The sequence below is a fragment of the Lagopus muta genome, chromosome 6, assembly GCF_023343835.1.
Source record: "Lagopus muta isolate bLagMut1 chromosome 6, bLagMut1 primary, whole genome shotgun sequence".
Lineage (NCBI taxonomy): Eukaryota > Metazoa > Chordata > Aves > Galliformes > Phasianidae > Lagopus > Lagopus muta.
Genome location: NC_064438.1, coordinates 4,696,124 through 4,710,087, shown reverse-complemented (window position 1 = coordinate 4,710,087; position 13,964 = coordinate 4,696,124). Strand labels below are relative to the sequence as shown.

At 42.5% G+C, this 13,964-nt stretch overlaps 1 protein-coding gene across 3 annotated transcripts in view; it reads left to right on the top strand.

Annotated features, from left to right (window-relative positions):
- Positions 1-13,964, top strand: part of NAV2 (neuron navigator 2) — a 311,161-nt gene that overhangs the window by 154,994 nt on the left and 142,203 nt on the right. For all 3 annotated transcript variants that reach the window (XM_048948752.1, XM_048948751.1, XM_048948750.1), the window contains 2 exons: positions 6,454-6,571; positions 13,305-13,357. In XM_048948752.1, the coding sequence (XP_048804709.1) occupies positions 6,454-6,571; positions 13,305-13,357 (171 nt within the window). The remainder of the gene's footprint in view (positions 1-6,453; positions 6,572-13,304; positions 13,358-13,964) is intronic.

Genomic DNA, 13,964 nt, shown 5'->3' with positions numbered 1-13,964 from the left:
ACATTTTATTTCCATCAGCTGACAAACGTGCAGCTTCAAACCCACCCAGTTGTCTTAATTGTATAATTGGCAAATAGATCATTACATCGAGAACGCTCCAAACCCTTTAAATGGAAGCAGGAGGAACTAAGCTGAAAGCAGGGTCATCACAGACAATTTAATTTAGGGAGTTAGCAGCCAGTAGAAGATTCAGTTAGATTTCTATCTGTGAAACAGATGGCCGACTGCAAGATGATTGCATTAGGTTTATTATATTTGTGGAAATTAATTCAGCACTTTATTTTTTGTTGTTGTTGTTTGGGGGGGAAAAAAGAACTTGGAAGACTTGGTGGCCTCTCAACAGGAGCCATTTATGTGGAGCACCATCTTCTGCATGTAAAATATGGTGAAACCCTGGGGATCGCAGGGTGGGCAGAGAGCTTTTTGCTGTCTCCAAATACCTGATAGGCATAGCAATATAGTAAATGGCAGAACGAAACAGAAATGCTGCCACCTACGGATAACTGGTTGGTAGCGTTTTCATTTGTAAGGATGTTATCTGCAGGTCTCGTTGGCAGAAACGTTTGGGGCCAGATACCTGTGGAGAGTGTGTGTCCCTGTCTGCCTGTCTACACAAATATGTGTGTGTATATTCCTTTTTCCCCAGTGAAAAGTGAAGATCAGGTTTTAAAATGCTGGAAATCTGGTATTGGTTTAGGTTTTTCAAAAGCATCTGTCACTTTCTGAAAACGTGGCTGCTTATTTTGATGATTAAAATGGAACGGAACTCTTGCAGTCTGGCTCTGGGTGGGATGCTGAACCCTTCTGAGATTCTTTGCCTTGGTGTGCCTCTCCAGGAGCCAGTCTTTGCCATGCAAATTAAAGCTCTGCTGTCACCAAGTATTTTCCACTATGTTAAGAACGCAGCTTAAAATAAAAGGAGATGTTTCAGAAGTAGGTCACACCTAGGGTTTGCATAGCCCACTGTCCCACTTCTGACAGCGCCCCAGAGCACGAGTGTTGGGTGGAAGAGCATTGAAAGCATTTGTAGAACAGACACACACACATTTTTTAGAAAGATGGTCGGCCTTTTCTTATTCTGCCCACTGCCACTGATAATCCTCAGGGAACACTGGAAGAAATACCTGATATTGTGATGCTCAATGTCAGTACTGTATTCCTGAGCAGTTAAATGTGTGGCTAAGCTCCTTCAAAGCAATTGAGCTCGCCCTTGAAGGAAGCATGTGGTGAAGCTCTGCTTGTGGCAAAGCACTGCTTGGGTTTGGGACCTGCTTGCTGCTTCTTTTCTCCTTCCCATCTCCAGAATTTGCTCCCCACTTGCTTGGTGGTTGCAGATTTTCATCCGTCTGCTGGTTCCATCCCACTTTCTGCCCTCCCACATTTCAGAAGGCTCTGCCTTCTCTCCACTTGGCAGCTTTGCCAACCTCAGAAGTGTTGCCTCTCATGAAACACCCTGGGCTGTGAGATGAGCCAGGCTTTACGTGAAGAGAGGCAGCGCTGGCTGGGGCCAAAAGGGAATGCTGTCATGTCCTTGTCTGGAGAGGCTTAGCGTTGGGTCTTAGGAGTGAGTCAAACGCCAATTTTTATCACTGCTTAATCCCCGCAGCAAATTGCTTTTGTTAATAAGCAAGAAGAGCCTTTGTAATGTTTCTGTCCTCACTACTTGAATCAGATAACTTTAATCTTCACGCATTACTAGAAGTTGAAATGATTTATAGTTATTTCCCTTTGAGACCAATTTTATTTTCCTTTGGAATTACTTCATAACTGTGAGCGTTGTTTTGGTAAATTAATCCTAATTTATTTTCTTTCGAAAGTAATCAGGAAAAAATGGGCTAGAGGAATGATTTTGTGCTCAGTGTACTACGAGGCAAGCCAGGTTTGATTTCCTGCCCATTGCAGCTTTTTTCTCTTCCTTGCCTTTTCCTTCTCAGAGTCCAAAGAAGCAGTTATAATTTCCTGAGTTGAGCCTGCCCCAAGGAGGTGCTGCTGGAGTCACGCAGCCTTGTGAGCTGTAGCGGCTGCTTGGAAAGTCAGGTTACACTTGACACCTTCTCTGACAAGAGAAAATTAGCCTGTTCTGGTTGGAAAGATCCAGAAGACTTGATGGGAGCTAGGAATGAGGCATGCCAAAATCTCTAACCTTGGAACCCTCTGGCTCGAGGAAGCAGGGCTGGGGGCAAGGAGCTGCAGTGGGATGTAGCTGAGACAGAAATCTGACCACATGCCTGCGTGACCCGGGCTAAAATTAACCCCGCCAGCCTCGCACGCCTCCCCATGCTTCATCATTTGGCTGTTGACCGCTCGAGAAGGAAGAGCGAGCTGGGCTCCAGCAGCACACGTTTGTGTTAAATATGCCAATAAGCAGTACGAACTTGCAGGTCCCTGCTCGTGGGAGAAGCAAATTTTCCTGTGACCATTACAAAACAGTAAGCAAATCCTGGCTCCTTAAGCACAGCAGCCGCTCTGCAGCTCTCTGACTTCAGCCTCAGATGTGATTTTTCTCAGCTTCTTAGGACTTGCAGTGGTTTTTCTTCGGAGCACAAATCTGCCACCTCTTCAGATAAGCCCTTTTCTGTTGCTATTTGTGTGTGGCAGTAGAGGTAGCCGGGGTGATTTCATGTATGAGAACTGTGATAGGGGGGAATAGTTTGGTGTGCGCCTTAGGTGACATCTTAGCAAAAAACAATTCATGGTTAAAACAGTAGGGCTTTGGTTTCTCTTGTTCTCTGAACTCAGTCACTTTCTGTTGGCCTAAGGTGAAGTCGGTATTCCCATTGTAGCCAAGCAGGACTCGGGTTGGGCAATCAGCTCCGTCACCAACCTGCTTCATCTTTGAATGTGCCCTCCTGGACTCACTTTGGCAGTTCTCACAGATGTGAATGCAATCAGTTTTGGGGATTCGTGATTTAAAGCATGGTGCAAGATGGGGAAGGAGCTCTCTGGGTGGGGATGCAGCCCACAGGGGCTGTGGATGGGATGGGGTGTGGGTAACAGGAGCACTGAGAGCAGATTTCCCCCTTTTTTTAATTCTAGGCAGCACTCATCTACATGAGTATAGCTCTGCCCAGCTGGGAATGAGGCTTTAAAGAGAGGGAAAGCGGTTCTGGGGGTGTTTGCTTAAATTGCCCATTTCTCTATTTAACTTCATGGGGTAGTTAATGTATATAATGTCCTGTAAAGTGTAATTGGCAGTGGAAAACCTCCCACAGGCTGGCTAATAATTCAAAGCTGTTCCAACAAACACGTGTGAGTAGAATCGATCATATAGTTTCACTTGAAAAAATACTAGCTACTCCTGTCTCCCCAGTAAGAGCTGAATTTGTTACAGCTTTGTTCCCATTAGCTGATAGTAACTAGAAAGTTGCAGCATTTCCATTAAGCGTTGGTATTTTAATGGCATTGTGTCAGATAGTAATTACTGGCTAACTGTTGTGTTAAATACTGTGTTGGAGCACAGCAAGGAGCAGAGTGAGGCTGCAGGTCGTGTTAGGAGCCCAAAGCTGGGATTCTGTGGCACTGCAGATGGATTTTTGATGATTTTTACTGTTTTTTTTCCCCACGTACAGCATTGCCGTTAGGATCATCTTGGTATGCTATTGGTGTCTATTTTTAGGGCATGTTTTCACCCTGTGAACTTCAGTTTGCAACAGCAGAGGCACTGTCCTGTTGGATGTCATTGCTGGGATAGCTGTTGCCACTCAGTAACGAAAAACGTTGGGTCTAATTAACGGTGGTACGTGCTGTCAAAAAGATATGTTCAGTTGTATCCAAACTCTTGTACGAGAGTCTGATTTGTAATAATTATCAGGGGAAGAAACCATCCAGAAAGCACTCTGTGTCGGTTTAGTTAGGAACTGGCATGGTGGGAGACCCTGGGGTGAACGGCACTGCCCAGCGCCTGGGCGCACTGGGTGTTGGGTCCCCATCACTGGGACAGTGGCTGCAGGAAGGAACTCTGTGATTTGCGGTCCCAACATCAGACTTGCCTCCCGCTCTGGTTTACGAGCTTTTAGGTTGGTCCCTCCAGGGACAAAGACCGCGTGCAGTTCTTGTAGATGGTCAGGATTTGTGCTTTGTGCTGTTCTGAGCTCCACAGGCTCGTGCTGGTAACTGGGAGCCCTCTGTTGGGCTTTGTTGCTGCGCACAGATGCACATGCAGAAGTTCTGCAAAAGGAGCAGTGTAAATCCTCCTGTTGAGAATCTCAGGTGAGACCACTAAAAGCTGTAGGTTTGGGGTTTGTCTTTTCATGAAACTTCACTTACTTTCTACAGTAGTGTTGTAGCCATGACTCAGAATGTGCTGTGTAATTCCAAAGTCAATATTTACCTGTAATGCCCTTAATTCAAACCTGCTGGGATCCGTGTTTTACCTGTAAGGCTCTCAATTCAAACCTCACAGATTTTAATAATTAATAATAATAATAATAATAATCACATTTGGTTCTAATTTGTTTCCAAATAATTGAATTTCTAAGATTATAGTGTGCCAAGGAAAAAATGCTACCAGATAGCTGAGTCTACTCCTAACAAATGCCAGGAGGCAGACCCCAGTTAACCATTAAGCAAAAATGGGCTTGGACACAGAGACCTGCATGGGTCATAATGCCCAAACCATGTCGCTGGCCTAGATTTGGTTAACTACAATAACGAAGTGACCTCTGATTTATTTTTCAGATTGCTTGTTTGGGTATTTTTTTAATTAGAAGGCTGTGTTAGGGGCATGTGACTTCATGCCCTGTATTCTGGAAGTACTGGGGAGCACTCAAAGTCCACGCGTGGAGATAGGAGTAGGTGAATGGAAAGTTTCTCAGCAGTGTTTTCCCAGTTCTTATTATTGCTTTCCCAATTATTTGCCCGGTTTTGAACATTCAAAAACATGATGTCCTTTGAAACGTTTCGCGTGTCCAGAAATAGCAACCATTGTATGTTTATTATTTTTTACTTGCCTGCATGGAAGAGGAAAAAGAAACGCGAGGAATCACATTTATGTAGTACGTTACAAAAGCTTAACAACAAACAGGTTTTGAAAACATCCTGGCAAGTTTCCATAATTAGCTTAATATCTGCCGTAAGAATGAGCAGTGGCCATGAAGAGCTGCAGCAGAAGGCATTGGTAGCACTGCATCCACGTGAGTGCTTCAGCGCCTGGAAAGAGGCAGCCCAGGGAGCTGGGGTAAAAGCGCGTGTTTTGTTTTTCTCAATCTTTTTCCTGTTATAGAAAATGTTTTCTTGTAGGAGGAGGTAGGGAACACAATGGCTGGGTTGAATGCAGCATTTGTTTCCCTGTGGTTCTTTCAGTCAGCTGGAGAAGTCCCTCCGGTGTGCTTGGAATGTGTTTCATTCACATGGTTCCACTGCGGTATCCAAGGGAGGGTTGCTTTTCAGGTCCACGCACTGATGGCACAGGGAATGCGTGCCCAGCAGACCTAACGGTGGGACTAGAGAATAAACAGTGGAAAATAGAATCGTAAAGGTTGGGGAAGACCTTTAGAGCCCCAAGTCCAACCCTAACCCACCCCACCATGCCCACTGGCCACGTCCTTCAGTGCCACATCTCCGCAGCTCTGGAACTGTAATGTCTTTGTATTTAAAGTACAGTCCTGATAGTTAGTGGGTTTCTTTTGTTCTTTGGAATATAATTTGTATTAACAAATCTCTTCAGTTGCATCCTGCGCTTAGCAACAGTATTTAGTACGTAAGAGGAATTCCTGCTTGAGCATTTTTCCTCCTCCTTTTAGATAACCTGCCCTGGAAAGGTTTTATGAGCTTCCTGGTGACCCTGGCCAGGCTGCAATAGTGTGTGGTGAGCGGCTCTTAATGAGAATTAAAGAGGTTTTGACTTGACTGCTTTGTTTGCGTAGTTTTCAGATAATACATCTGAAAACAAAGCCCAGCAGCTGGAAGTTTGCACGACAGATTACAAACAGTTTAGTAGGCCTGTTTGACCTGAGAGATGGAGCTGATACTGATGGGTTTGAAGGCTTTTAAGGCTCGTGGGGTAATGCAGCAGAGGAGTTACCTTAAAATGGAAATGCTTTGTGCCTGAGGAGTACCAGAAGTGGCTGGTGGAGAAAGATCTTTAAAACCTCTCGATAACAGATACGAAGAAGGAGCATCAGAGCTGTTGTTCCAGCTTAACATTACTGTGTGGAGCAGCTCACTGTGTGATGGTCCACACAGGCTGTGACACGTTTAAAAGTTTCTGTAGCCTTCTGTGAGCTTTGATGTCAGACTGCTGAATAGGAAAAGCCCTGCTGTAGTAAGCTGAATACTTGATTTGCACAATGCCTTGAATTTTAATGGTGTTGACTTGTTTCAAACCGCCAAAAAGCAGTTCTTTCAGATCAGCCTCTCAGACCTTGACGGACACAAAGAACTGCGTTGTTGTTTTTTTAAAGGTTGATTTTATTACCAACCAGTTCTTCTGTTTGTTTGTTTCCCTCATAATAGATTTACACGGATTGGGCTAATCACTATCTGGCAAAATCTGGCCATAAGAGATTGATAAAGGATCTGCAGCAAGATGTGACCGATGGAGTCTTATTAGCTGAAATAATCCAGGTTGTAGGTGAGTGACTTTCTCTTTTTGTACCAACTAACTCAGAAATACGCTGCCTTATCTTCTGTGTAAACACAGCCTGGGCTAGGGGGAAGATCATTGAACTGCATGGAATTATGTGGATAATTTTTCTCCAGAGACTTTGCTAATTAATTTGATACTGTCTTGTCTTAAAGGATAGTGGAGAAGTATTTGATGTCGCTGATAAAATCTTCTGACACAGCAATATCAGTATGTGCAGCTGAATGTTAAAAAAGCAGCTGATGAGTTTTGTTTTTTTCTGCCAGGATGTTAACCTTCACTACCCCTGTTTCTGATCCTTCTGTAGTGTTAGTCTGAACCTAATTCAGAGGTACTGTTGCCAGACAAACCCCAGCCCAAATGAGGCTTAAAGACCAAGGTGGTATTAGGAAGCAGGCACCTGTAATATGGTGCTAGATGCACGCTGGGATCCTTCCACCTAATCGTGGACCTCAGCAGAACGAAGACATGTCCCTGATAGACGTGTGGGTGCACTATGTGTGGGTGCTCAGAGAGAGGGCTGCAGTGGTCATGAGATCCCCACCCCATCTCTCCCATTCACATAACCGTGGGGCTGATCTCCTTTGTAGCAGGCTGGGTGGATATAATGTTCAAGATGCTCCTAAAAATACAAAATTAGCCATGCTGATATCAATAGTTGCCTGCTGTGTTGAACCTTCTACTTCCAGCTGAGTTTGGATAATCCATATATGCAGCTAGGAAATGGGAAGGAGTATGATTTTTATGTGGAAGAAGAACAAAATACAATGATTTTTCTGATGAGGAAGGTCATTTCTCATTAGGATGTATCTCAGATAGGAGCTCAGTTCTGCAAAGCCTATACTTCCCTTGGTTTGCGCTAATATTAGTAGATAATGAAGGTCTGAAACAATTTTCTACGTTGGCCCCATGTAAAGCTACATATTCTTCTTCCCTTGGGCCTGCATCCTTCATTAGTTCCTTCAGAGAGTCATCCATCTGGTATTTGAGATGCCACAAAACACATGCATGGGCCAATGGAGATTGATGGAATCAGAAAGGCTGCTAATGGGAATTAGGACGACCATTGTTAAAGACAAACTGACAGATTTGAGATGCAAATGAAGAAGACAGCAGTGAAGTAACAAGACATCAGTGCATGCATATTTATGTGTGTTTGAGAAGCTGTAAACGAGCTAGTTCCCTGATTTAAGGTACAAATCTGTAAACACTGTTCTGGGATGAAATAGTGCGGCATTGTTCCAATTCCTCCACTAGAGCTGTACTGCACTACAACAACAACAAGATTTCATTGCTGTATGATGCAGAGCAGCAGTAGGTCTGTGTAGCATTCCCCAGACCTGCCAGGCGTCTGCGGATGTACAAAACCAGGCCAACCATTGACTGAGTGGTGAAAGGCATTCACTCAGAACAATGCTCTTCTCTGTATCTATTTCCTTATGTCTGCATAACAGGGAAAATTGTTGGGAAGCCAGAGGTAGTTAGGTGTTCATTCCCTTCATCCATACCTAGCCACGCTATGTTAACACTGATAAATATCAGAGTTTGCCTGAAAGGTGTATGTGGGAATGCCACCATCAAAATGTGAGCCTGGTTGCGACAAATATTGCTGAATGCGGCTGTTTTGTTTGTGGAACTCTTGTGACGTGCAGATTGCTCCCTCTAAAATTATCAGTAAACTTGATTCACCTTTACATTTTTTAACCATTCAGAGCACTGCCTTGTGACTCGTGTGTAGGATTAAACATGACACAGTACCAGACTCAGGTTTTCATTTTTGGGGAATGCTTTGCATGTGAAAGAAAGTTCATATTTAAAGGAACTCAGCTGAATGCTTCAAATGAGTAGTGAAGAAAATGTCGTTTATATCTGATGTGTATGGCCATAGGCACTGCATCTCATTCTCACAGATGGTGACAGTTTTCACACATGCAAGCAGTTTTAACTGTAACTTGCAAAATGCAGTGTTTTTTTCTAGCAAACAAGACTACATACTAAGAAAGCTTTAATACACAATGTAGGAGATAGTTTTCATTTCTGTGCTGTGCCCCTTTCTGTGTAAAACCATCCATGAAGATACTCACTCCTTTTTGCCATCTGAGTGGAGTGTGTGGAGGTTATCCAAAGTCATCAGAGTTGATTTGGGTTCAGATACTAATGAGATATTTTTTTCTTGTGCTCTCAGCTGAGATTTACACTGCAGATATTGAACCTTGAAATGTCAGTTCCAAAACTCAGAGTAGTAAGGATGTGCTAAAACTAACCCAGACTGGTAGGATTTTTCCTGCTGATGCCTATGATGTTGTAATCGTGGGATATTTTAACTGATCAGACATAATCCAAGTCAGATCAGATAGAAAAGCTGTGCCTTTACAAAGAGGAATGCAGGCACGGAGTTATTGTTAAATCAGTAAAAGTAGTTGCAGTGAGAAGTAAAATGTGTACCTCTATGTTGTGCTGGTTGTTTGGTACACACTAGTGACAATTTTATCATAGTTCATGGCAGACATTACACAGAGGTTCCTTTACTAATATCTGAGTAACCAATCAGGTCAAAATTTGTATGCAAATGTAGGAATTAGACTGCAGAACATTCATTCATGCATTCAAGAAAAAGTAATGCCATGTCCAAGCCTATGCCTGAAATGCTGAATAATGCTGATTAGTTGCTAACAAAACACTTACTGCATTGTTGTGAAGAGCACAGACTACTTTTGTATGGATGGTTTAACCCAGTTTTGTTCTCTGTAATGCTTAATGAAACTCTTTTGATTTCTTCTCACCTTATTTTTTCGTGCACTTGGAGTGTCACTTTCTGAAGACTTTTTCTCCCACCAGCAAAGCATCTCTGTATATATATATAAATGGGAACCTGGCAGCTGACTGGCCGCTAAATTTAAATAATTCTTTGCTATGTTTAATGGCACAGATTCCTTTTCACTTTTTTTTTTTTTTTTTTTTTCATAGACTGCTGGCTTATAGTTTCATAATATGCCTATTTTCAAAAATGCATGAAACCAATTATTTTTCATGCTTTGATTCAGACCTGTTAGTGAAAGCCCAGTGTCACTCATTACTGTGTTTATTATAGATTACAGCTGGTTTCCTCTGGCTTAGCACAAACCCTCAATCTGTGTATAAATGAGAAAAGTATGAAAATAAAAGCAGCTGAACCTGTTTCACTGTATTGACATAATTGGATTGCTCTGGGTTTGTGAAAGCTGTGTGCCAAGGAAGAGGTGGGAAGAGTTATGAAGCCCCCAGTCTGGTACTGGGAACAAGGTGTACTCCTTGTGTTCTTGTTGTACGCGTTTTCACAGTCGTGGTGTAAACGACGTGGAGGTCCTGACAGCCATTTTGTATGGCTCACAGTCATGTCAAACCTTGCCAAAGCAATGCCCATACGGAGTGTTGTTGAGGATGCATGGCTTGTGGTTGTTGAGGCAAACCTGGAGCTCGTTGTAGACCAGCTTTCATAGCACCTGCACAAACATAGCAGAGAACAGTGATCTGGAACCCCTTTTAACCAAACATGCAATAAAGTCTGCTGGAAGGAAATGCCCACGGAAGGGATCGGGAGGGAAAGAAGAGACACTGGGGTTGTTCTGCAGGCTTGCAGTCAGTTTGGGACAAATCCCCCAACATTTTACATGCCTGTGGTTATGAATTTACATCTTGCTGAAGGCTGAGATACAATTTCAAGCCTTTGCGATTGCCTGTGACTTCCAGCTGATGCTAGCTGATGTGCTATTTCTGCGTGGCAGTGAGCAACAGGAGCTGTGAGAGCTGCCCATCGATCTCAGCCAGCAAGCTGTGCTTTTGCAGCTGTGAAGTTTGATGCTCTTCCAAGATCCCCCAGCACTCAGTGACTTATGCTTCAGACTGCCCACGAGCACAGCACACTGTGCTATTTAGGGAGCCTCATTCACTGGTATCTCTCCGACCTTCTCTGCAAGAAAGGCAAATAACCTCCTACTTGCTGCCAGCAGTGTTCCTTGGAGCTATGTGGGAGGCTCAGAGATGGACTCTAGCTTCCTGCCAAGGAATGGGAGCATCAAAGTGATTTCCTGATGAATTAGACAGATTCCTGCAAAATGCCAAATATGCCCACAGGCTGCTTTGATGCCTTGTATGAATCCAGCCTTGTACGAATCTGTGACTTTTTGCCCTGCTTAATATAAACAAAGAGGTTGGAGTTGGAGTTCAGGCCAGCTGCCAGCTTGCCCCACTGCCAGCCTTGCTGCTTGCTCTCTATTACACTGCTTTTCATAGTGCTTGCACCTGTAGGGAAGAAGCAGTAATTGCTTTAATCTAAGGAAGGGACAAACCAAGGTGAGGTGGGAGTGGAGAAGAAGAAAAGGTTGTAGATAAACCTGCACGGCAGATGACTTCCTGGGGGGAGGCAGACATAGCACCTGGTGGAGCAGGTTGACTGGGGCAGAAATTCCAGTTGTGGTTCATCTTCTGGTTCCTACAAACTGTTTCTGGTCACCTGCTTTGTCACCTGTGGAGAGAAGGCTGACGGCATAGGTAAAAGGAATGCACTTCATATAAGATAATGCAGAATGGATGGAGAGTTGTCAGCTGGTGCACAGAAACCTGCAAGTTCACATATGAGGAAATTGCTTTGGTTTGAAGGAGGTTTTGAGAGGAAGCAAAAGCAGTTACTTAAGAAAATGTCAAGTGCAAGAAGATGAATGAAGCTGATAGGAACAAAATGAATGAAGCAAAGGAGAAACTACAAATTAGTTGATCACAGGAGTACAGGGATGGCTCAGTGCATCTTGTACAGTGAGTGGAAGGTACACGGACAAAGTGAATCATTCCTAAGTGAAAACAGTAATGTTAAGTGAAAAACGAAGGGCATAAAGAGGTAACATCCTAAAGCTATCATATATGTGGAATGCAGATTTTTTTTTCTGTCAGAAAACGTTGAGGCGTTTCACACCTTCATTTGCCAGTAATGCTCTTGTGCTGTGGAACAGTGTATTTGTTTGCTTATAGGTGGTGTTTACCTTTGGTTCAGCTCTAGAACCAAGCACATACTCCTAGCCTGTGGATGTGTAGCAGCATTCACAAAGTATTGAGTAAGTATTTGTTTTAAGTGGAAAAAAAGTAAAAAGGAAAAATTCAAATGCTGTATTGCAGCAGAATCTTGGAAAGAAGACTCGCATGGATAAATCTGCATATTTTGCATACAAAAGTTGAAAAGGAAACAGATAATAAGCTTTATGATTTGCTAACATTGGTTTTAAATCCATCATGTACAATTTTGGAAGCTCTAGGGGAATAGGAAAGAAGCTGCTATTCATCAAGAAAGATAAAGAGACTGATCAGGGTTATTAGGGATATCTCTCTAACCAAAGAAGAGAGAAACTCATGCAAAACTTCATTATTCTCAAGTAATAATTATGAACAGTGCAAATTTAAATGCAAATTCATATGAATATGATCTTATCAAACTTACCTATTTTTCATAATAATTATAACTGCAGTTAATAAAGACCATGACACAAAACCAAGAGGCAGTAAATATTAAAAACGGAGGCATGAAATTTGTAAATGGGATCCAAAGTGAACGCTTCTGTTCCCATATGGCCAAATCTGAGATCTCAGTTCTAGAAACAAACACGTCCCTATTGCATGTGGAGGCTGACAGACCACTCTGGGGGTCAGCACAATAGGCTCATCTGCAATCTTTTCAGATTAGCATCAATTCTTAATGTATTATTGTAAGAATAAAGTAGTTTTCTTAATTCTTTGTTTTTTAATGACAGCTGTTGGAATACTGTGCCAAAATTGGTATCTTTAGCTGAAGAAAGACGTAAAATTCGATGGAGTTCTCCCTGATGTCCTGAGAATGCGTTAGGTAGAAAATATGTATAATGATAATAAACAAATTGATGGGAGGCAACTCTGTTCAATTCATCAGATGGGTCAGGAAAAGCCACATTTGCAATTGGGCTAGAGAAAATGGCCTACAGTTGCACCAGAGGAGGTTCAGGTTGGGTGTTAGGAAACATTTCTCCTCCGAAACAAGGAGAAGGTGGAGTCACCGTCCCAGGAGGCGTTCAAGAGATGTTTAGGGATGTGGTTTAGTGCGGAAGTATCGGTGGTAGGTGGATGGTAGGATTGAATTGTTGGAAGTCTTTTCCAACCTTAGTGGTTCTGTGTTTCGGTGATGGAATCCAGAAGGTTTAAGCACCTTTAGAACTTCTTTCTTCCTCTTGAGACTTAACCGTATCTTTCTGCAAGTTATGTTACAGGTGAGCCGTGGATAAAAAAAGACTGAAGTCTTGTAGGTTGAGCTTAAAAAAGCAAAATAGATTTCCCAGAGTTTCCCATCTGGTTTTAAAATCTATATTCACTTTACAAAGCATATCAATTGGCACACAAACAGAATGTACACACTTTTCCACCCAGCGGTGATTCAGTTTCTGAGATTAAGTCTTTCTGTAGTTGAAAGGAGCTGCCCGTTGGAGCACAGGAGGTTGTCAGACCAGTTGTTTTCTGGCTCCAGCTGTCTCTGGAGGCACGACCCACAAGAAAACTTCAGCTGCTTTTCTTTTCTTTCTGATGGTCTCGGTGTTCACACGATCACTTTGATTGGACTGCGACAACCTGAAAGCCCTTTATTTAGCTAGCAGCACATGCTCTGTAAATAATTGGTATCATGTCCTTGGGTACATTTTTGGCCTTATTTTTTGTCTGTGCTTTCCAGCAAATGAAAAGATTGAAGACATCAATGGCTGCCCAAAAAACAGATCTCAAATGGTAAGTGTAACGTGGCGTGTTGTTGGCATGGATGTGGCTGAGTATTGTGTGTGTTTGTGTGATTTCAGTATCTGAGATTTTAATACCCGTGTTAGCTGTTTTTCACAGTACTGAGAGCTCAGGTATAATCTGAAGAACAGAAACACTGCAGGTCTTTCTCCATTGCACTCCATAGAAATTAAATTGGGCCTTATCATTTATCACATTTATTGCTATTTTATTTTATATTTTTGAAATGCCAAATAGTTAGACGAAGGTAGAAAACAAAAATGTTATTCTTCTATATAGACAGGAGTATTTTAAAAGCAGAAATAAAGATTTATTTTAAACTCTGCTATGTTCCTGTGTCCTTTGGAAATGAATAGAGTAAATTAGCAGAATGTACTAAAAGAAACAAAGATTCCAGTTGCAAAATATGGGAATTGTTTATGTAACTTGTTTCTGATCGAAATGTTTTAGTTTGTAAAAGGAGTAGTTTTGTCTCTTGCTTGTACTTAATACTTAAAAGCAAAGAACCAGAGGTTAGTACAAAAAAGGTAAAAGCAGATGGTACCTCAAGAGCATATCTGCTGTGAATACTGGTGAAGCTACACTTACAGGCAGAACT